This window comes from Heptranchias perlo, chromosome 11, assembly GCF_035084215.1.
Source record: "Heptranchias perlo isolate sHepPer1 chromosome 11, sHepPer1.hap1, whole genome shotgun sequence".
Lineage (NCBI taxonomy): Eukaryota > Metazoa > Chordata > Chondrichthyes > Hexanchiformes > Hexanchidae > Heptranchias > Heptranchias perlo.
Window position 1 is genome coordinate 68,342,632 of NC_090335.1, and position 22,251 is coordinate 68,364,882.

At 43.1% G+C, this 22,251-nt stretch overlaps 1 protein-coding gene across 1 annotated transcript in view; it reads right to left on the minus strand.

Annotated features, from left to right (window-relative positions):
- Positions 1-15,336: 15,336 nt before the first annotated feature.
- Positions 15,337-22,251, minus strand: part of ripk4 (receptor-interacting serine-threonine kinase 4) — a 41,782-nt gene continuing 34,867 nt past the window's right edge. The window contains exons 7-8 of the mRNA XM_067993325.1: positions 19,175-19,439; positions 15,337-18,033 (exon numbers count right to left, since the gene is read on the minus strand). Coding sequence (XP_067849426.1) covers positions 16,829-18,033; positions 19,175-19,439 — 1,470 coding nt within the window. The 3' untranslated portion in view covers positions 15,337-16,828. The remainder of the gene's footprint in view (positions 18,034-19,174; positions 19,440-22,251) is intronic.

Sequence of the window (22,251 nt, forward strand, 5' to 3'; positions counted from 1 at the left end):
GAATTCCCATTGGGACGCCCATTGATGGCTATAATGGTGCAGTGGGAAAAAAATAAATGAAAACAATTGGCACAAAGACTTTTGAGAACCCATTCTCAAAAGTCTTTTGCACAGGAGGAGGCCATTCAGCCCATTGTGCCTGTGTCGGCTCTTTGAAAGAGCTACCTAATTAGTTCCATTCCCCTGCTCTTTCTCTAGAGCCCTGTAAATGTTTTCCCTTCAAGTATTTATCCAATTCCCTTTTGAAAGTTACTATTGAATCTGCTTCCACCGCCCTTTCAGACAGTGTATTCCAGATCATAACAACTCACTGCATAAAAAATGTTTCCTCTTGTCGCCTCTGGCTCTTTTGCCGATCACCTTAAATCTGTGTCCTCTGATTACTGACCCTTCTGCCACTGGAAACAGTTTCTCCTTATTTACTCTGTCAAAACCGTTCATGATTTAGAACAGCTCTATCAAGTCTCCCCTTAAACGTCTCTGTTCTAAGGAGAACAACCCCAGCTTCTCCAGTCTCTCCACATAACTGAAGTCCCTCATCCCTGGTACCATTCTAGTAAATCTCATCTGCACCCTCTCTAAGGCCTTCACATCCTTCCTAAAGTGTTGTGCCCAGAATTGAACACAATACTCCAGCTGAGGCTTAACCAGTGTTTTATAAAGGTTTAGCATAACTTCCTTGCTTTTGTACTCTATGCCTCTATGATAAAGCCCAGGATCCTATATGCTTTTTTAACAGACTTCTCAACTTGTCCTGCCATCTTCAAAGATTTGTGTACATTTACCCCCAGATCTCTCTGTTCCTGCACTCACTTTAAAATTATACCATTTAGTTTATATTGCCTCTCCTCATTCTTCCTACCAAAATGTATCACTTCACACTTCTCTGAGTTAAATTTCATCTGCCATGTGTCTGCCCATTTCACCAGTCTGTCTATGTTCTCCTGAAGTCTGTTACTATCCTCCACATTGTTTACTACATTTCCGAGTTTCGTGTCATCTGCAAACTTTGAAAATATACGCTCTATACCCAAGTCCAGGTCATCAATATATATCAAAAAGAGCAGCGATCCTAATACTGACCCCTGGGGAACATCACTGTAAACTTCCCTCCAGTCTGAAAAACAACCGTTCGCCATTAATCTCTGCTTTCTGTCCCCTAGCCAATTTGTATCCACACTGCCACTGTCCCTTTAATCCCACGGGCTTTAGTTTTGCAAGTCTATTCTGTGGTACTTTATCAAATGCCTTTTGAAAGTCCGTGTACACATTAACTCTCTCCGTTACTTCATGAAGGAACTCAATCAAGTTTGTCAAACACGATTTTCATTTAACAAATCCACACTGATTTTCATTTTTTAGTCCATACTTTTCCAAGTGCCAATTAATTTTGTCCCGGATTATTGTCTCCAAAAGTTTCCCCACCACCAATGTTAGGCTGACTGGCCTGTAATTGCCTGGTTTATCCCTCTCCCCTTTTTTGAACAGGGGTGTAACATTTGCAATCCTCCAGTCCTCTGGCACCGTCCCCATATCTAAATAGGATTGGAAAATTGTGACCAGAGCCTCCTCAATTTCCACCCTTACTTTCCTCAGTAACCTGGGATGCATCCCATCTGGGCCGGGTGACTTTTCTACTTTGAGTACTGCCAATCTGTTAAATATCTCCTTTTTATCTATTTTTATCCTATCCAATATCGCTACTACCTCCTCCTTTACTGCTACAATGGCAGCATCCTCTTCTCTAGTGAAGACGAATGTGAAATATTCATTTAGTACCTCAGCCATGCCCTCTGCCTCCACAAGAAGATCTCCTTTTTTATCCCTACTTGGCCCCACCCTTCCTTTGACTATCCTTTTGCTATTTATATGTTTATAAAAGACCTTTGGGTTCCCTTTTATGTTAGCCACTAATACATTCTCAGATTCTCTCTTTGCCCCTCTTACTCCCATTTTTGATCTCCTCTGTACTTTATATATTCAGCCTGGCTCTCTACTGCATTATGAACCTTACATTTGTCATAAGCCTCCTTTTTCTGTTTCATTTTAATCTCTATATCTTTAGTCATTCAGGGAGCTCTAGCTTTGGATGCCTTCCTTTCCCCCTCATAGGGATGTGTCTACTCTACCCCAACTATGCCCTCCTTGAAGACCTCCCATTGTTCAATTACTGTTTTGCCTGCCAATTTTTGATTCCGATCCACCTGGGCAAGATCCCTTTTTAACTCACTGAAATTTGCCCTCCTGCAGTTAAGCATTTTCACATTTGATTGCTCCTTGTCCTTTTCCATAACTATTCTAAATCTAATGATATTATGATCACTGTTCCCCAAATGCTCCCCCACTGAAACATGCTCCATCTACTGCACTTTATTCCCCAGAGCAGATCCAGCACTGTTTCCTTCTTGGTTGGGCTGGAAACACACTGTTCCAGAATGTTCTCTTGGCCACATTTCAGGAATTCCTCCCCCTCTTTGCCCAGTCCCAGTCTATATTGGGGTAATTGAAGGCCCCCATTATCACCACTCTATAGTTCTTGCATCTTTTTGTAATTTGCTTGCAAATGTTCTCCTCTATCTCCTTCTCACTATTTGGTGGCCAATAGTATACACCCAGTAATGTAATAGCTCCTCTATTGTTCCTTAATTCTAACCAAATAGATTCTGTCTTTGACCCCTCAACTACATCATCCCTTTCCAGTGCTATAATAGTTTCTTTGATCAATACTGCCACTCCCCCACCCCCTTTCTTTCCTTCCCTTTCTTTCCTGAATACCTTGTAGCCGGGAATATTAAGTACCCAATCCTCCCCTTTATTGAGCCAGGTCTCTGTTATTGCCACTATATCATAAGCCCATGTGGTGACTTGAGCATGCAGCTCACCAACCTTATTTACCACACTATGTGCATTTACGCACATGCATTCCAATCTCATCTTAGACTGCCTCACGTTTGCCCCCTCTCTGATCCCTCCTAATTCTGAACTATTCTTTATTCTAGTTCTACAACTGCCTCACTGGTATTCAACACTGAGTACCGGTTTGTGAGTGCCACACTCTCAACTTCCTGCCTGTTCCTCCCAGTCTGTCTGGTGGTCTCCCACATCCTCTCCTCCTGAACGCTCTCTGTAGCTGCGGGGTGACCACCTCCTGAAACGTGCTATCCATGAAACTCTCAGCTTCTTGTTTGTACTGTAGTGACGCCAGCCGCCCCTCAAGCTCAGAAACCCTGAGCTCGAGCTCGAGCAGTTGGTGGCACTTCCTGGACTTGTGGTTTTCCAGGCCAGACGAAGTGTCCTGGAGTTCCCACATGGCACAGGATGTGCACGCGATGGGCCCCAGCAGTCCTGCCATGTTAGCTAACAGTTATTTAAACAGGAGAATTTTATTTTAATTATGTAAAATGGGCCAAAAATGGCCTCAACACTACAAAAGGAAGCTTCTTTTTGATCCTGTAAATTTACTTACCTGCGCTGCACAATGCTTGATTTCCACGGAGTGCGGCAGACATGGCATTAATGGTGAAAAAAAGATTCAGAGGTATCGGAACATAACTAGGAATTTACAAAGAGACGGCACAGATTATATACAAGGTGAAGACCCAGCATTACAGGTCTCTGCCTTTTTTTCCACATCCTAAAGGCCCATAAACTGGTGCACATACAGCATTGGGATGAGGAAAATCAGGCCCTAACATTCATGAATGGCCCAGAATCTCTAGTCAAGCATTGGGCCCATGTTTGGAAAATCGGGTTTAAACATTTCTGTTGGTTCTGATGAAGGGCAACGCCCAAAATGGTGAACGTGATCTCTCTCTTTCAGCTTCTAATTTGTGGTTCATTTCCAGCATTTACTGTTTATATTTCAGATTTCAGTATTCACAGTTTATCAAGTCTTCACTTGAATTTGATGACTCATTATGGACATTACCTCAGAGGGAGGAGAAGCTGTCATGGAGATTTGTCCTGATCAAATAGCACAGCTCTCATTAGTTGATACCAGATAGCATTGAGGCCGCTTATAGAAAGGTCCACATCCCAAACAGCCTCTTGAGTAGAGAAGAACCAGGAAAGCATAAAACAAAAGTAAAATGCTTTAGCAAAGAGCCGTCACAACATGTCATAAATTTCTATGATGAAAACTATATTTTCAAAAATAATGCCTATCACAACCGTCTTATTGAAGTATTGAAAATACTATAGGGCATAGATGTGTTGAACCTTAAGAATGATGACAAAGTCATAAACTCTACAAAGGTACGTGGGCCGGGAAAGACGTCAGAGCTGCTCCCGTTTCACCGGCGTTACTTTGCCGGAAGTGCAGCATAAACCTCTCGATCGGGGATTGGAGCTTGGTATGGAGGAGAGGGGAGAGATCCTGAAGAACAGAACCTCCATCAGTGAACATAGGAGACATCCAACCCACAGACAACAATGAATCTGGAGTCACAACTATTCTGGTTACAAAAGCGTGGACTGACTGTACCTCTCAAACTAAAGATGAAAGAAGTCAGTTGGTGAACCACAGTTATTAATACGCATCAGTAAGAAATCTTAAAGGGGCATTGCCATCTAGTGAAACGCCTCACAATGTTTATAAACATTGATACAGTCATATTGTCACATCGTCCTTTGATATTTTAATGTTTGAAAATTACAAATTGCATCTGTTCCAATAACTGAGTATATCTGAATAAAACTCTCCAGTATGAGCAAAACAACAGATTTTTTTAAAAATAGAAATAATGTCCCGGAATTTCCTGTTCCCACTCCACCACTGTAACTTCACCAGAAATGTAGTGTAAACGGGGTTAAGTTTCCCCAGTACCTGGTGCGATGCTAAGACACAGTAAAGTGAAGTCCCAGATTCAATCCTTGGGCTGTGTTGCATTAGATGATCTCAGCTGAGCTGTCAATAGGAGGCAGTACAATTGTTGCTGGCTGTCATGCTGTCTCCTACCCACAACATATTCAATAGATTCCTTTCCACCCTGTGCCTCCTTTATTTATGATCTATAAAACACAAAAAACGAACTCTGTGTTTAAGAACTGGTTCAATGCAGTTATTTACTTAACTAACCTACATGGTGACCTCTTGAATTTATCTATTTGCTCTATCTGAGCGATCGCCTCAAGCCAAATGTCCCAGCACATATTGTCCGCTTATTCAACCCTGGATTACCATACATTACCTCACCTCCTCTGTTCCACCATTGCCGCTTATTGGTCAGTCACTATGCCCCTGCTTGTTGGAACTCCCCTCTGAGACCACTACATCTGATGAACCCCCTCCCTACAGTTAAACACTTCTTAATGATGTAAGTGCTTCTACTGTGCCTTGGGTCCACCCTCCCTTAACCTTTCCCAACTTCTTCTCCTTGCCCTGTCGGCTGTTCTACTATGTGAGGAGTGTTATAATAAATACAAGTTGTTGGAATTAAAAACAGAAAGTACTGAAAGCATTCAGTAGGTCAGGCAGTACCTATGGAGAGAGAAACAGCGTTGACCTTTCCTCAGAACTCTTATGGGCTTGAGTTCAGGAGTTATGAGTTCTGACGAAAGCTCATCGACCTGAAATGTTAACTGGGTTTCTCTCTCTGCACTGGTGCTGCCTGACCTGCTGAGCGTTTCCAGCACCTTCTGTTTTTATTTCAGATTTGCAGCAACTGTAGCATTTTGTTTTATGCCAAGTTGTTGGTGGTGTTGTTGTATATCAGCCACCTTCAGTCAGGCCTGACTGCTACTGCATCGCACGCCAGGCAGCATACCTTTCGAAATGCATATGGTACAGATGCTATTTCCAGTAATAATGACTACAGTGCATTACAGGAAGCAGAGGTTGTGCAAGAGTGACTGTGCAATTCTTTTTCTCAATCTCTTTGCTAAGCACAGCATTTTTTACTTATTCGATTTATTAAAATATATTTTTGGGTGAATTTTCGTCCTCACAAGCGGCTAGAGACCAGCACTGGAGACTGGAATAGTTTTCCAATTTTACCAATGAGCCCACCCAGGACAGATACAGCACAGGTTAGATGGAGCGTGAAGTTGTCTTTACTCTGCACCATTGTAATTAGCAATAAAATCAAATATAATTAAACTAGAACACAGTTAAGCTCAGCTAACACACGACTTACAACATTATTTTTTTTTCCCACTGATTTTCTACCTTCCAGCTCTCTCACTACAGCCCAAATTGTTGGGATTCCCTCAGCTCTGGAATTCCCTCCCTAAACCTTTCTGCCTCCCTATCTCTCTCTCCTTCTTTAAGATGTTCCTTAAAACCTACCTCTTTGACAACCTGTCCTATGTGGTTCGGTGTCAAATTTTGTTTGATAATCGCTCCTGTGAAGCGCCTCGGGACATTTTACTACATTAAAGGCGCTATATAAATGCAAGTTGTTGTTTCTTAATTCATTAAAAGTTCAGATTCAGAGTCTCTCCAAGACAGTGAAATCTGAACTCCAGAAATGTAGCAAGCTTAAGAGTGATTCAGTTCTTTTTGTAGTGCGACTGTACCCTGAGGGAATTAGTAACCAACAAGTTAGTACCAATTTGTGCTGAATTGTGCACAGACTTGTGCTGAGGCCCTGAACCAATTAGAAACTGCCTAAACTTGATTATGAAAGGCTCTATGTAAAAGCAAGTATTTCTTTCTTATTGGAGAGAGCGGAGAGTTTCATCCCATTGAGAGATAACGGAGGTGAAAGAACAATGTGCTAACACATTTCACAACCTCGTTTCTCCACTTATCCCTTTCTGTGAAATTATGTTGTTTGTTGTATTTAAAGCACAACAACAAAGGCCATTCATTGTCAGAGGGGTACTGTCACGTGGTGAAGTGTCCTGAAGGTCATTGTGTCACAATGGTAAACAGAGGGCCGCACAATAATGTGATCACTGAAGCAATTACATCATTTTATCACCAGCTATGCCTGCCCCTTGAGCTAAAATAAAATCACTGACAGTTTTGCATTCCTCGGCCCTACGATCATTATTGTGAAATTCTAACCTCTTCATAGTTCATTGATTTGCTTAAACATAAGCAACACGGTCCTGAATCGTACTGATAAACAATTGTAAAACATATTCCGAATAATTATCCTTCACACTACAACACACCTTATCTACAATGCTCCTCGAGTGTCCAAAAATACATTTTTTAACAAGTGCAAAATCCGTTTTAGGCTTAATAGGATGAGACTAAATCAATCTCAACTAATGTCACATTTTACAGCATCTTTTCAACAGCAAATAGAATCCTGGGTTATATTGCCAAACCACTTGAGTTCAGATTCCCAGATGTTATGCTGACGGTGCACAGTGCTCTGGTCAAACTCTGCTTGGCGGAACAGGCTGGAGGGACTGAATGGCCTACTCCTGTTCCTATGTTACTATGTTCCACAGCTGGAGTACTGTGTACAGTTCTGGTCACTTGTCCTCAATTCGGATTTATCTTCTAAAGTCTTTTAAACCTTGGTGGTGTCCTGCACTGTGGACATAGAATCATAGAAAGGTTACAGCACGGAAGGAGGCCATTCGGCCCATCGAGTCCATGCCGGCTCTATGCAAGAGCAATTCAGCTAATCCCAATCCCTCGCCCTATCCCTGTAGCCCTGCAATTCTTTTCCTTTCAAGTACTTATCCAGTTCCCTTTTGAAGGCCATGATTGAATCTGCCTCCACCACTCCTTCTGGCAGTGCATTCCAGATCCTAACCACTCGCTGTGTAAAAAAGCTTTTTCTCATGTCACCTTTGGTTCTTTTGCCAATCACCTTAAATTTATGCCCTCTGGTTCTTGACCCTTCCTCCGATGGGAACAGTATCTCTCTATCTACTCTGTCTAGACCCTTCATGGTTGTGAATACCTCTATCAAGACACCTCTCAACCTTTTCTGTTCCAAGGAGAACAACCCCAGCTTCTCCAGCTGATCCACATAACTAAAGCCCCTCATCCCTGGAATCATTCTAGTAAACCTCTTCTGCACCCTCTCTAAGGCTTTCACATCTTTCCTAGAGTGCGGTGCCGAGAACTGGACACAATACTCCAGCTGTAACCCTTTGTGACTTTGACCCTTCACCTTGTTATCTCAATAAAAATAAATGGATTGTTATTAAGATACATTCATCTTATTGTAACACGTACACAGGAGTCTCTCAGGGTACCATTCTTGACCCCACTGGATTTCTGAGCCTTATTAGTGACCTGACAAATATTGTCCAAAGTGACATCCAGTTCCCTCTATGGAGTGGTTATCTCTCCATCTGGAAGATAAGCAATGACTAAATTCCTACGGTAGATAGGAACATAGGAACAGGAGTAGACCATTCAGCTCCTCAAGCCTGTTCCGCTATTCAATTAAATCATTGCTGATCTGTATCTTAACTTCATTTACCCGCCTTGGTTCCATATCCCTTAATACCCTTGCCTAACAAAAATCTATCAATCTCAGTTTTGAAATTTTCAATTGACCCTCAGCCCCAACAGCTTTTTGCAGGAAGACAGTTCCAGATTTCCACTACCCTTTGGGTGAAGAAATGCTTCTTGACATCACCCCTGAACGGCCTGGCTCTAATTTTAAGGTTATGCACCCCCCCCCCCTCTGGGCCCTTCCACCGGAGGAAATAGTTTCTCTCTATCAACAGATCTAGACTGAATTAAGGGTTGATTTTCCTCACTGCAATCCCAGTGACAATTGCGTCCCAAGTGTTTCAAAGAGGAAATGGAAACGAAGACCAGTTACTTCAGGTTTCTGTCCCCACCATTTTGCCCTGGGATTTCTGGAGCTTTATCGTATGGGCATACCAGAGCCCACACCAACAATAGGCGCGGGTCCAACATTCCTATGGACATTGATGCCAGTTTGGTTCAGGTAGAGTCCATCCCTCTCATGCAGTCGCCAGTCCTTACAGATATATAAAGATAATCCAGGTTCTCTTTTAAAAAAATATCCAAATTGCACAGCCTTCATTTCTTTTCATATTGAAAATTGGGTCCAGAGATGCACACACATTGCATCCATGATATCACAGCACATACAGCATGCTGACATCATGGGTATAATGTGCCTGTATCTCCGGACTTGATTTTTGGTATGAAAACAATGGGAAATTTCAGGGGTTTCTACCCCCGCAAATTCAGGTGGAAATCAGAATAATCTAATTTTACTGATTCCAATCATTGATTGATGTCACGCTACACGTAACCCCACCAGCGAAAAAAGTTATCTGTTTTTAATACAACGGGTCATTCTCTGTCTTTCTCTTCCTTTCGGATGTTTCTCTCCCTCTCTCTGTCTGTCTTTTGTTCTGGCCGTTTGTGTATTCGGTGGTCCTGTAGGTAACATCTCTCTGTCTGAACACTTTGATTGCCTTGACAACGAGCAGTTGGAAAGATTATCTGTAATCACCAGGTATTGTTCTCTGACTATAAATGCGGTAACCTTCCATGGAATCCGAATCCCACGCTCACCTGACGAAGGAGAAAGCCTCCGAAAGCTTGTGATTTTCAAATAAAACAGTTGGACTATAACCTGGTGTTGTAAGATTCCTTACATTTGATTGTAAAGCAATTTGGAATATCATAAAAATCTGAAAAATGCAATATAAATACAAATTCTTTCTAAGTTCTTTCTTGTATCTGCGATGTACTGTAGCTCACCCTTTGCGTGAAGCAAGGGATCAAACCTTGCCACCTTGAATCAAGGTAAAGGATATATGCAAATGAAAACGTGAATCCATATATAAACTGTGTGTAAAATGCATTGAACAAGATGTCATAACCAGCCACACAGCGAGATGAGACAGAGCAGAGTGTATGAAATATCAAGTCATCAAGAGCGACTTCCAGCAAGCGCACACGCGCAGTCCAACAAGTCAATCCAAAAGTTGTTTTAAGGAATTCCCTGCTGGTTTGAAAGCTGCGTGGGAAGGCTAGCCCGCCGGTGAAATAAATGGACCAGCGTGGTGTTACTTCACCACTCAGCTGGAAACTGGCTAATCTGCACAGAAAAAGGGACGCTGTTTTTTTTAAAAGCTCTAAACTAACTTTTAATGGCATGGTAAGTCTTAATAACTGCAAACAACCTCTCTGGCACTGAAAATTAACTTTTAAAAATGTGGAGTCTCATTCCTTCCAACTTTAATTGTTGGGGACTTTTTTTAAATTTAACTTTGTTACTTTTTTATTTTTCTCTTTTAAATCAATTTTTTCTTACCCTCTCTTCATTTTGCTTTCTCTAACTGATTTTACATTGAATTTTTTTTTTCTTTCGTTCATGGGATGTGGGTGTCGCTGGCGAGGCCGGCATTTATTGCCCATCCCTAATTGCCCTCGAGAAGGTGGTGGTGAGCCGCCTTCTTGAACCGCTGCAGTCCGTGTGGTGACGGTTCTCCCACAGTGCTGTTAGGAAGGGAGTTCCAGGATTTTGACCCAGCGATGATGAAGGAACGGCGATATATTTCCAAGTCGGGATGGCGTGTGACTTGGAGGGGAACGTGCAGGTGGTGTTGTTCCCATGTGCCTGCTGCTCTTGTCCTTCTAGGTGGTAGAGGTCGCGGGTTTGGGAGGTGCTGTCAAAGAAGCCTTGGCGAGTTGCTGCAGTGCATCCTGTGGATGGTACACACTGCAGCCACAGTGCGCCGGTGGTGAAGGGAATGAATGTTTAGGGTGGTGGATGGGGTGCCAATCAAGCGGGCTGCTTTGTCCTGGATGGTGTCGAGCTTCTTGAGTGTAGTAGCTGTTGTAGCTTTCACTTCCTGATTCTGATTCATCAATGGAGCAAATTGCCACCCAAAAGCCGGTGAATAGTTTGCGAGGGAGTTCCTAACTAACGAGTGGCGGGCGACGCTCGTTCGGCACTCAGAGCAAATCCTGAGCCAACGTTTCCCGTAGTTTACTGTGCCCACTATGTCATCACTGGAGAGGACCCTCAATATGTCACATGGGGGAGGCAGGGGTACAATGTTTTACAGAAGATCCCTGCTTTCCAGCTTGTTATAAATGGTGACCGAGGCATCGGGAAGTTGAAAATCTCTCCATTTATACCGTTGAAGGATTACGTGACAGTCCTTCAGTGTCATGAACAGGTGCAGAAAATAATCAATAAGGCTAATGGAATGCTGGCCTTTATATCTAGAGGACTGGAGTACAAGGGGGCAGAAGTTATGCTGCAGCTATACAAAACCCTGGTAAGACCGCACTTGGAGTACTGTGAGCAGTTTTGGGCACCGCACCTTCGGAAGGACATATTGGCCTTGGAGGGAGTGCAGTGTAGGTTTACTTGAATGATACCCGGACTTCAAGGGTTAAGTTACGAGGAGAGATTACACAAATTGGGGTTGTATTCTCTGGAGTTTCGAAGGTTAAGGGGTGATCTGATCGAAGTGTATAAGATATTAAGGGGGACGGATAGGGTGGATAGAGAGAAACTATTTCCGCTGGTTGGGGATTCTAGGAGTAGGGGGCACAGTCTAAAAATTAGAGCCAGACCTTTCAGGAGCGAGATTAGAAAACATTTCTACACACAAAGGGTGGTAGAAGTTTGGAACTCTCTTCCACAAACAGCAATTGATACTAGCTCAATTGCTAAATTTAAATGTGAGATAGATAGCTTTTTGGCAACCAAAGGTATTAAGGGATATGGGCCAAAGGCAGGTATATGGAGTTAGATCACAGATCAGCCATGATCTCATCAAATGGCGGAGCAGGCACAAGGGGCTGAATGGCCTACTCCTGTTCCTATGTTTCCTAATACACTTCTCCATTAACAAATTAAATTAGGGTCACCTGTTGATATCAAGTGGAGCAGCCACCCCTCTCCCAAACATTACTGTGGGCAGATTTCCTCAGGGCTGCCCATCTGACATGAAAGGGAGGAAGATTTATTTCATTCAGAGGTGGATACAACCTTTATTGGGAGAGGGAACAATGGGACGGAAGCAAACAAAACTAACATCAGCGGTGTCCTTAGAGGCAGTGCAATGAAGGTTCACAAGATTGATACCTGGAGTTTAGAAGAATGAGAGGTGATCTCATCGAAACATATAAGATTCTGAGGGGCTTGACAGGGTAGATGCTGAGAGGCTGTTTCCCCTGGCTGGAGAGTCTAGAACTAGGGGGCATAGTCGCAGGATAAGGGGTCGGCCATTTAAGATTGAGATGAGGAGGAATTTCTTCACTCAGAGGGTTGTGAGCCTTTGGAATTCTCTACCCCAGAGGGCTGTGGATGCTCAGTCGTTGAATATGTTCAAGGCTGAGATCAATAGATATTTGGACTCAAGGGGAAAAATCGAGGAAAACGGGGATCGGGCGGGGAAGTGGAGTTGAGGTTGAAGATCAGCCATGATCTTATTGAATGGCGGAGCAGCCTCGAGGGGCTGTATGACCTACTCCAGCTCCTATTTCTTACATTCTCATCGATGAAAATAATGAAATTACGTATCAATCCTAGTAATTATACTGGGAATGAGCAGTGACCCTGCGCAGCTGCTTCTGGTTTGTGTCGGGTGGGGTGGGGGGGGGGGTCAAATGTCGTAATTTCCGGACCAGAGTGCTCTCACAGTGTCACTTCTGCAAATGCAGCCAATTATATCGGTGCTGGGTCCGCTGTTATTTGTTATTTATATTAATGATTTGGATGAGAATTTAGGAGACATGGTTAGTAAGTTTGCAGATGACACCAAGATTGGTGGCATTGTGGACAGTGAAGAAGGTTATCTAGGATTGCAACGGGATCTTGATAAATTGGGCCAGTGGGCCGATGAATGGCAGATGGAGTTTAATTTAGATAAATGTGAGGTGATGCATTTTGGTAGATCGAATCGGGCCAGGACCTACTCCGTTAATGGTAGGGCGTTGGGGAGAGTTATAGAACAAAGAGATCTGGGAGTACAGATTCATAGCTCCTTGAAAGTGGAGTCACAGGTGGATAGGGTGGTGAAGAAGGCATTCAGCATGCTTGGTTTCATTGGTCAGAACATTGAATGCAGGAGTTGGGATGTCTTGTTGAAGTTGTACAGGGCATTGGTGAGGCCACACTTGGAATACTGTGTACAGTTCTGGTCACCCTATTATAGAAAGGATATTATTAAACTAGAAAGAGTGCAGAAAAGATTTACGAGGATGCTACCGGGACTTGATGGTTTGACTTACAGGGAGAGGTTAGACAGACTGGGACTTTTTTCCCTGGAGAGTAGGAGGTTAAGGGGAGATCTTATAGAAGTCTATAAAATAATGAGGGGCATAGATAAGGTCGATAGTCAAAATCTTTTCCCAAAGGTAGGGGAGTCTATAACGAGGGGGCACAGATTTAAGGTGAGAGGGGAGAGATACAAAAGGGTCCAGAGGGGCAATTTTTTCACTCAAAGGGTGGTGAGTGTCTGGAACGAGCTGCCAGAGGCAGTAGTAGAGGCGGGTACAATTTTGTCTTTTAAAAAGCATTTGGACAGTTACATGGGTAAGATGGGTATCGAGGGATATGGGCCAAGTGCAGGCAATTGGGACTAGCTTAGTGGTATAAACTGGGCGACATGGACATGTTGGGCCGAAGGGCCTGTTTCCATGTTGTAACTTCTATGATTCTATGATTCTATATTCCCCCAACCAATTTTCTTCCTCGAAGCCACCAATCTGTGTATCGAGTACAATTCCACAAGCACTGGCGGGCCCTCTCCTGTTCCTTGCCCAAGTGGTCATTCTCCAACTGAGTGTCTAGACTGTGAACATCAGAAGGCTATTTTGAGTATGGAGGACAAGTTTGGTCCTGATCCAACATCCACAGGCGTGAGTAAATGATCAGAAGAGGGAACTCTTGATCATTTTTCCCTCACCCCTTCTCCTGCCCAGCGGACCTGTGGTCAGCTGCCGTGCCCCTAATGAAACCCCTGGGCAAAATCAGCTAACTTAGCACAGATCTAATCTGGTGCCTTCCTGCTTGGCATCACCCACTATGGCATCAGGGTGCTGTAAAGATTCTTTGTAGCAAAAAATCACAATAATTAAATACAGAGTAACAGGAGTGTCATTAATATTTTTTTATTGGTGGTCTTATTGAAATAACAATGTTAGTTAATGAAGATAATTAGCAGTCTACGACAATGCAAAGCAAACACTGCCTCTTAAAAGATGTACTAAAGCGTACATAGTTCCATTAATCGCATAGCAATTAAGATAACTGAAAACTTTAAAGAAAATCAACAATACCACCTGAGACACTATAAATGCTATACACGATGGCCCACTTACTGATGTATTGAATTACTATTTACACCTCAATAAAGTACCCCACTTGCTACTCAGCAAATCTCATCATCAACGCTGGTAAGTGTGAAATAGGAAACAGTTAGTATTTTACTCACTGTGTTGACACCTACATACAATAGATATTATAAACAAGAGGCAGTCAAACAGGACACCATTGGCCGTGACAAAGGGAAATTCCTTTTTCATTTGCTCATGATAGTTAAATCTAGCTTTGTATTAACATCACTAACGTGGAAACATTCAGACTAAAGTTTACCTTTAAAGAGGCATCGATGTCCTTTAAACGAGTGTTTGGAACAGATCAACTCCCTGAAAACAACCTCCTCCGCAAACAATTGTTTTAAGAGACCAGCGTTATACCATGTGATCCACAATGTCTCATTCTGCTGCTAAGGCGGAGCAGTGTTTAACCGGGATTGGGTAGGGGGCTTGTTCCTTTAAGGCTACAAAGTTTTATTGATGTAAACATCCCAAAGGTCACGTTACAGGTTCACTAATGCTGGTAAAGAAAATTTACAAATTGGCAGGTGCGCATAAATTTCCAGCTCCAAGTTAGAAGAAACCAGCATGAAATTTCTTCTTTTAAAAAAATACTTCTGACGATCTAAAGTTTGACATACACACTTGAAACCTTTGCAAACACTGTCACACTGGCCACTGGGGAAGTTTGCAGTGCCACAGGTGGGATTCTCTTGTTATATCTCAGTTTATACCTTGTGGTTTATGCCGAAATGTGATTTTTTTTATGATGCCTTTTCCCTCTTACACACAATTTTATTCTTAGCGGTGTTACTGGGGTACAGTTCCACAGGGTTGGTAGCATTCCAGCGTCTTGCCCAAGTGGCTAGTCATTACATGTAAAGCCTGGGACAGCGGGGTATTTGACTGTTGAGGGTATCACAGCCAAGACCAATCCTGTCCTCACTCAATGTCTGGGCAACCACACTTTCTAGCGAGGGTCACTGCAAAACACTCGGGCATGAGGATCTTGGCTGATTTCTCCCCTCTCCTTAGGCTCGGAGACCAATTATAGCCTCCCCTTTGCTCTTCCAGATTAAAAACTCTTAAAAGGGCCATTGATGCAAAAAAAAAACAAAATGGAGAGTTTATAGTTCATACAATTTTTTTAAAAAAGGTTTCTTTATAAAGACTATCTTTTCTGTAGCTGTGTGACAAGCAAAGCGTAAGTTACCCAGTTTATTCAGACAATATTATTACCAAGATCTACATAGGGTCCCCGCTTTGGTATAATTTTCCTTTATAACATTTATTAAATATAAAATTCCTGAAAATTACATTACTTGCAAACAAAAATGCCAAATGACATCTACAAGAGAAAGACTGGAATTGAACTACAATAATACAGCACTGGCAATATGGCATTTGAACTCATGACCCCTTGGCAATGACGTAGGTTATATGGTTGAAAGCCTTTAGATACAATAGACTTGCTTGTTACATAATAATTGGTCCAAGGAATGTAAATCACTCCTTACATGCATGCTATCAGATAAGTAATTTCCTTATTGGATAAGGAAAAAAATTAATCAAATTGCATTTAGACTCAATAAAGCAAGTTCCTGCACATCCAGGTCAAACACAACAGTGCTACAATTAAGGAATAACAAAACTGGTATAAATGTGTGTACTGGAGAGATGACAGAATAGGTTATCCCACATAACGTCTCTGCTATATACGAAGGCTTCCCATCAAATGTTGCTTTTCATTTTTGCCTCTAAGGCTAGTAGACAACCGCCTCACTTAAGGCGGCAAATCAGATGCAAAATGAATCCGATAACAGTTTGGTGTCTGGTATAAAGGCAACATTCCTTGTGGCACAAATCATGAAGCTCGGTGTTATTGCAAAGCAATTGCAGGTTAGCATCTTGGAGATCTGTTTTCTTGCAATCCCAGAGAGTAATATCATCTTCAAAACGGTTATCACGAGCAAGGTGAATATAAATGATTATTCGAAGTGCAGCAGATTATGGCTTCTCTACCTCACAGGCCCCAGTAGGATTAGGTACTGTCATCAGTAAATACCTGCAGTGCGCATAGTTTGAAAGGTACCAAGTTTAAGAGACTGTTAGGAGATGGCAGATATCAGAGACGTGGTTGGTGTGACAGACACGATGGGCCGAAGGGCCTCTATCCGTGCTGTATAACTATGACATGCTGTCCATTCAGCAATGAAATAGTTGTGTGAATAGTGATAAAAATTAGAGGGCATGAAAGATGCCCCATCCACTAAAGCACACAATGTATTGTGTTTAGGAGAGTGTAGAGGGGTTTAGCAATGTAGAGGCACACCGTACACTACTAAATTCTGAAATCTGAGTAGGAGACACCTTGTCCTTCATAATCTCAAGGCAATGATGGAAATTCCTCTCAGATAATTTCCTGTCAACACCCATTAAGTGGACAGTTACATTAATGGAGGATAAACAACAAGGCAGCAAAATAGTCTTCAGTACAAGCAGTTGTCCACCTCAGGTAATCTTGTGCAATAACTCAGCAGGATTTGAGGTTTTTTTTTTTGTTGGCAACAGTCTCAGGTTTTAGCCACCTCACAATACTTCTATATCCGAATCTGTCAGGTGTTGAAGTGCATCAATGACTAAGCCATTTCCAGTTTCTTGAGCCAGGCTTAATGGAGTCTGAAATGTTTTGCTGTGCAAATTAACGTCAGCGCCACTAGCAAGAAGAATCTCAACAGATTTCAGGTGTCCACCCTTTGCTGCCAAATGCAGAGGTGTTAGCCCATCGTCATCTGCAACGTTTATATTCGCTGTGCTGCCGAGAAGCACTCTTACCACTTCACCATGCCCTTTGTCCGCTGCTAGGTGGAGGGCTGTCCTCTGGAGGAGACCCGTGGCCTCAACGTTGGCCTTCTCTTCGATTAACATTCTCACGGTGGGCAGGTGCCCATGGCCAGAGGCTAGGTGAAGAGAGGTCCACCCTTCCCCAGTTGCTGCATTGATGTCCACGCCGTGCTTGATCAGGAGCCTAGAAGTGCTGGTGTGCCCAGTTTCGGCAGCCAGGTGAAGAGGGGTGTGCCGGCTCGAGGTCTTCATGTTCACGGTGCTCTTGAATTCCAAAAGGATACGAGCTGCTCTGTACTGCCCTCTCTGGGCTGCCAGGTGCAGTGGGGTTCTTCCGTCAGCTGTTAGCGCATCCCCATTTGCCCCAGCCTGCTTGATAAGAAGCTTTGTGATGATGTGGTGGCCTTGCCATGCAGCGAAGTGTAAAGGTGTCCAGTTGTCCTTCCCTTTGGCTTGGACGTTCGCCCCCCGGCTCAGGAGAACACGTACCACATTTTCATGGCTATGCTGGCAAGCGACATGCAGTGCTGTCCGACCCTCAAAGTCCACTTCATTTGTTGAAGCGTTCCGGTCCAGTAGTAGTCTTAAAAGGGTTTCTTCCCCACTCTGTGCCGCAAAGTGGAGCGGAGTCCACTGATCTTCGTCCTTGGTGTTTATATTTGCCTTTTTCCCGAGAAGTAGCTCGACAATGACCTTTAGGTTCTTCTCTGCGGCCAGGTGAAGTGGGCTTGACCCTCGCTTGTTGGCTACATTAGGGTTGGCGTTGTACAAAAGCAACAGCCTGACAGCTTCCTCGTTGCCCAGTTGAACAGCATAGTGGAGGAGGCTCATGCCATCGTCCAAGATCAGGTCCACGTCTTGAGGCTGCAGGAGTTTCATCAACTTCCCAACGTCCCCAGACATGATGGCTTCATAGAGTTTCTTCTTCGGTATATCGGAGACGGATTGTTCTGGAAGAAAAAGAAAAGAATCAGTGCTTGTGTTTCACACAGGGAATTTTATTTTTTTTTAAATGTACAAACATATCAACTGTTTTAGGAGTGAAAAAAGATTAGATGGAATTGGATAAATATTTCATTCAATGACCATGAATTGGCATAAAATTCAAGCAATTCCATTGAAGGCACCTACACTGCGAGACGCTCGGAATACATTAAGCTTCCAGTTGAACTATTGAGTTAGAAAAATAAAATTAGATCAATGCTGCAGTTTTAACTGCACGATGTTAATAAGAGTCAGAATTTGGAAACCACAGTAACTTAATGTTCTATACCTACAATAATTACACTTCAGAAGGTAGAAGTCCATTGGGTCACGGGGGAAGAGTTTAACGACATAGAGATTGTTGCTATGACAGTCACCTCTGATAAACAAGCTGTAACAGCAATTTAAATAGGTTTTATATTTTAAACTGAAAGTGGCAGACTGTTCTTACCAAAGTCACACTGAGTGTTGCCATTTGGCCTGCTGCCTCCAGTGTGAATAGTGTTAAGACAGTTGAAAGAGCTAAACCATAACTGTTGATACCAGTAACCATGGCTGCCCAAAACAGATTGTTGGCCAAACACCAAATTTGCCTGACTGAATGGCCATGAAAATAATGAATTTCCTTTAGGATTCATTCAGATTGCAGCTTAAGCACCCATGATGGCTCGGTGGTGAAATGCACCTCAGTGTGAGATACCAAGCCGCACATACCAGAAGATTCCCAGTTTGATCCCTGGCCTTTTTATACTAAGATAATCGGGTGTTATAAATGGCTCCAAGGACCTCTAGGCTAGGAAAGGAAAGAAAAACAGTTAGTGTTCCCACTCCTGATCACTGTCTGTGACCTCCCCCATTTGAAAATCAAGTGTGTGGTCTAGATGAGTCAGCTGTGAGGCCTCCAATGGTCAAATTCCCTGCCAACACTCACAGCCTAGGCTCGTATGAAGAATTGTACCAGAGGGCAGCTAGCACCCTTGCAACCATGACCCAGCCACGAGTCAACACCTTCAGGGGATAAAATATGACTGATGGGAACTGCTGCAATGGAAGTCCAATGGCAAGGCTGGCTAAACGTCACCTTGTTACAACCTTTAATAAACTTACCAATTCCTCCAGCCTCCTTCCCAAAAGATAACGACATAGATCCTTGAGATGAGAACGCAGAGTCAATTGACGAGATTCCCGACAGTCTCTTTTTGCTGTCGGCCATCTCCCCGGTCGCTGGGCATTCATTGCCAGTCGATTCAAAGCCTTGCGAGATTCCCGAGTCCAGCTGGGACAGTAGCTGGGAAAGGCTACATTCTTCACTGTCAGAGACCCGATTGGACTGGCGTTTCTGCACCGGCTGCTCAACTTCTACTGGCGGATTCTGAGATTAAAATAGAGCGCATGACATTTCGTACATAGACAGGATGAATGTAGGAGTCTGGTGAGCAGTACATGACTGCGCACAATAGTTATATTCTCTCCCTCAGCCTGCCCTCCCCTCTATAGATTGAGAAACTAGGCAAATTGTACAAGAATAGTACTGGAAACAATGCTTGACTGTAATGTAGTGGGACTGTGACTGAGCCACGCTCTGCTGCTGTAAACAGCGCACAGTAATTCTGCTGTGCTGTTACACCCATTGCTTTCCTTTAATAAGTCTTTTTTTTACTCTTACCAGTAGCCGAAATGAAAGCAAAAGCATAGAAACATAATATCGTTCTATCATGTTTAATTGGGCATTAGTTCAAGCAACACAGTGCACCATCCTTTAGAAAGCAATTCAAGTTTGGTTACATTTCTTGAAACTATTACATAAGACTTGGCTAAACTGGTCCATTGGAACAACTAGAGGCCAAGATGTCACAAGACTCAACGCCAGGTGACTCAGTGGTGCTCAATTGCAAGCATTCCAATAGCTAGAAACAAACTTGCATTTATATTGCACCTTTCACATCCTTAAGAGGTCCCAAACTGCTTCACAGCCAATGAATTGCCTTTTTAAGATAGTCACTGTGATCTTGTAGGCAAACGCGGCAACCATTTTGTGCACAGCAAGGTCCCACAAACAGTAAATGACCAGATAATATGTTTTAGTGGTGTTGGTGGAGAGAGGAACGTTAGTCACAACACTGGAAGAACTCCCATCTCTTCTTCAAATAGTGCCAGGAATCTTTATTTATGTCCACCTGAACAGGTCTCAGTTTAACATCTAATCCAAAAGATAGCATCTCTGACAATACAGCATTCCTTCAGTACTGCACTGAAGTGTCAGTCTAGATTATGTGCTCAAGACCTGGATTGATACAAGATATTGCTTTTTTTTTCCTCAATCCTGTGTTCAACAAGAGCAAGAGGTGTGTTGGAGGGTGGCACATTTTCCTATTGTTTGCAGCCACTGTCAGTAACAAACACTTCCAAGTTAGCTATAGCATTCATTTGATGCAGAGTAAAGCTTTCTCCACTGAAATTCAACAATATGCCTTAATCCTAACTCCAGGAGAAGTACCTCCCATTTCACTAGCGTGGCATTTCCTTGCCCCACACCGGCCATTCTTGTAGGTGGTTTCAGTAAAGGCATCAAATCAGTGACAGATTATAGGCAGTTCCTGATTTTGGATTCAAACCAAGTAGCAACTGGGTTCGGACTGCCCAAACTTATTTTACATAGATCCGTAAAGAACATAAGAAATAGGAGCAGGAGTGGCCATACGGCCCCTCAAGCCTGCTCCGCCATTCAATAAGATCATGGCTGATGTTTGACCTCAACTCCACTTTCCTGCCCAAACCCTAAATTCCTTGATTCCCTAAGAGTCCAAAAATCTATCACTCTCAGCCTTGAATATACTCAACAACTGAGCATCCACAGCCCCCTGGGGTAGAGAATTCCAAAGATTCACAACCGTGAGTGAAGAAATTCCTCCTCATTTCAGTCTTGAATGGCCGACCCCTTATCCTGAGACAACGCCCCCTAGCTCTAGACTCTCCAGCCAGGGGAAAAAACCTTTCAGCATCCACCCTGTCAAGCCCCTTCAGAATCTTAAACGTTTCAATGAAATCACCTCATTTTTCTAAACTCCAGAGAGTACAGGCCCATTCTACTCAATCTCTACTCATAGGACAACCCTCTCAACCCAGAAATCAATCTAGTGAGCCTTCGTTGCACCCCCTCTAAGGCAAGTATATCCTTCCTTAGGTAAGGAGACCAAAACTGTACACAGTACTCCAGATGTGGTCTCACCAAAGCCCTGTATAATTGCAGCAAGACTTCCTTGCTCTTGTACTCCAACCCCCATGCAACAAAGCCAAACATACCATTTGCTTTCCTAATTGCTTGCTGTACCTGCATGTAATGACGATATATATAAAGAAAAGAGTAGCCTTTCATCCCACCAGACTGAGTTGATTTGAACCAGGGCAGTGAGGCAATCACTGAATCCTGCAATAAAGACCACTCTAAAAGGATGATTAGAAAGTTCTCTCTCCATAGAGATTATCTTCAATTAACCAACAATGAGAAACATGGCAAGTGTCTTTTTTTTTTAAAAAGTCATTCTCCTCAATTATTCCCTTATCTAGAACACCCCTGTGCTTCTCCAGCTGAAGGCTGCCAGTGTAGCTCTACCACCAGTTATTAGGAGGTAACCAGCTCTCTGATTTTCCCTCTTTACATCTGGGAAAGAGGTTGGCCTCCACTCAGCACCTTCCTCTGGCTGGATGTGCCAACAAATTGTGTGGGAATATTACTCTCCCACTGCATTACAACTGCAGGTGAATTTAGAAAGTGGTAAGTATGAACTATGTTGAACCAAATATCTATTATCTGTGCTTCTGTTATCAGTTTTCCCAATTATCCAAAAGAATTTTATTGGGACAAAGCCTTATGTCACCTCACTGTGCAGCCAGCTGACAACCACTCCTGTGGGGCATAAATTAACCTCAGTCCAAAAAAAAATAAAATTCACTGTTATTTGTCTTCTATTTGCCTTGAGTCCAGTGCTTGGAGTATTGCTATGCCATAAGTGCAAGGCCAAAATTTGAGGACTCCATCATCTCCCAATTTCCATTATTCACTGGGGGGGGGGGGGGGGGGGAGGGGGATTCCCCTCCTTTATAGCAGGTAGTGGAGGATCCCCTAGACTTGAGATGTTTTGTTCAAACCCAAATGTCTTTTCACTTCATTAGATGCTGAGCAT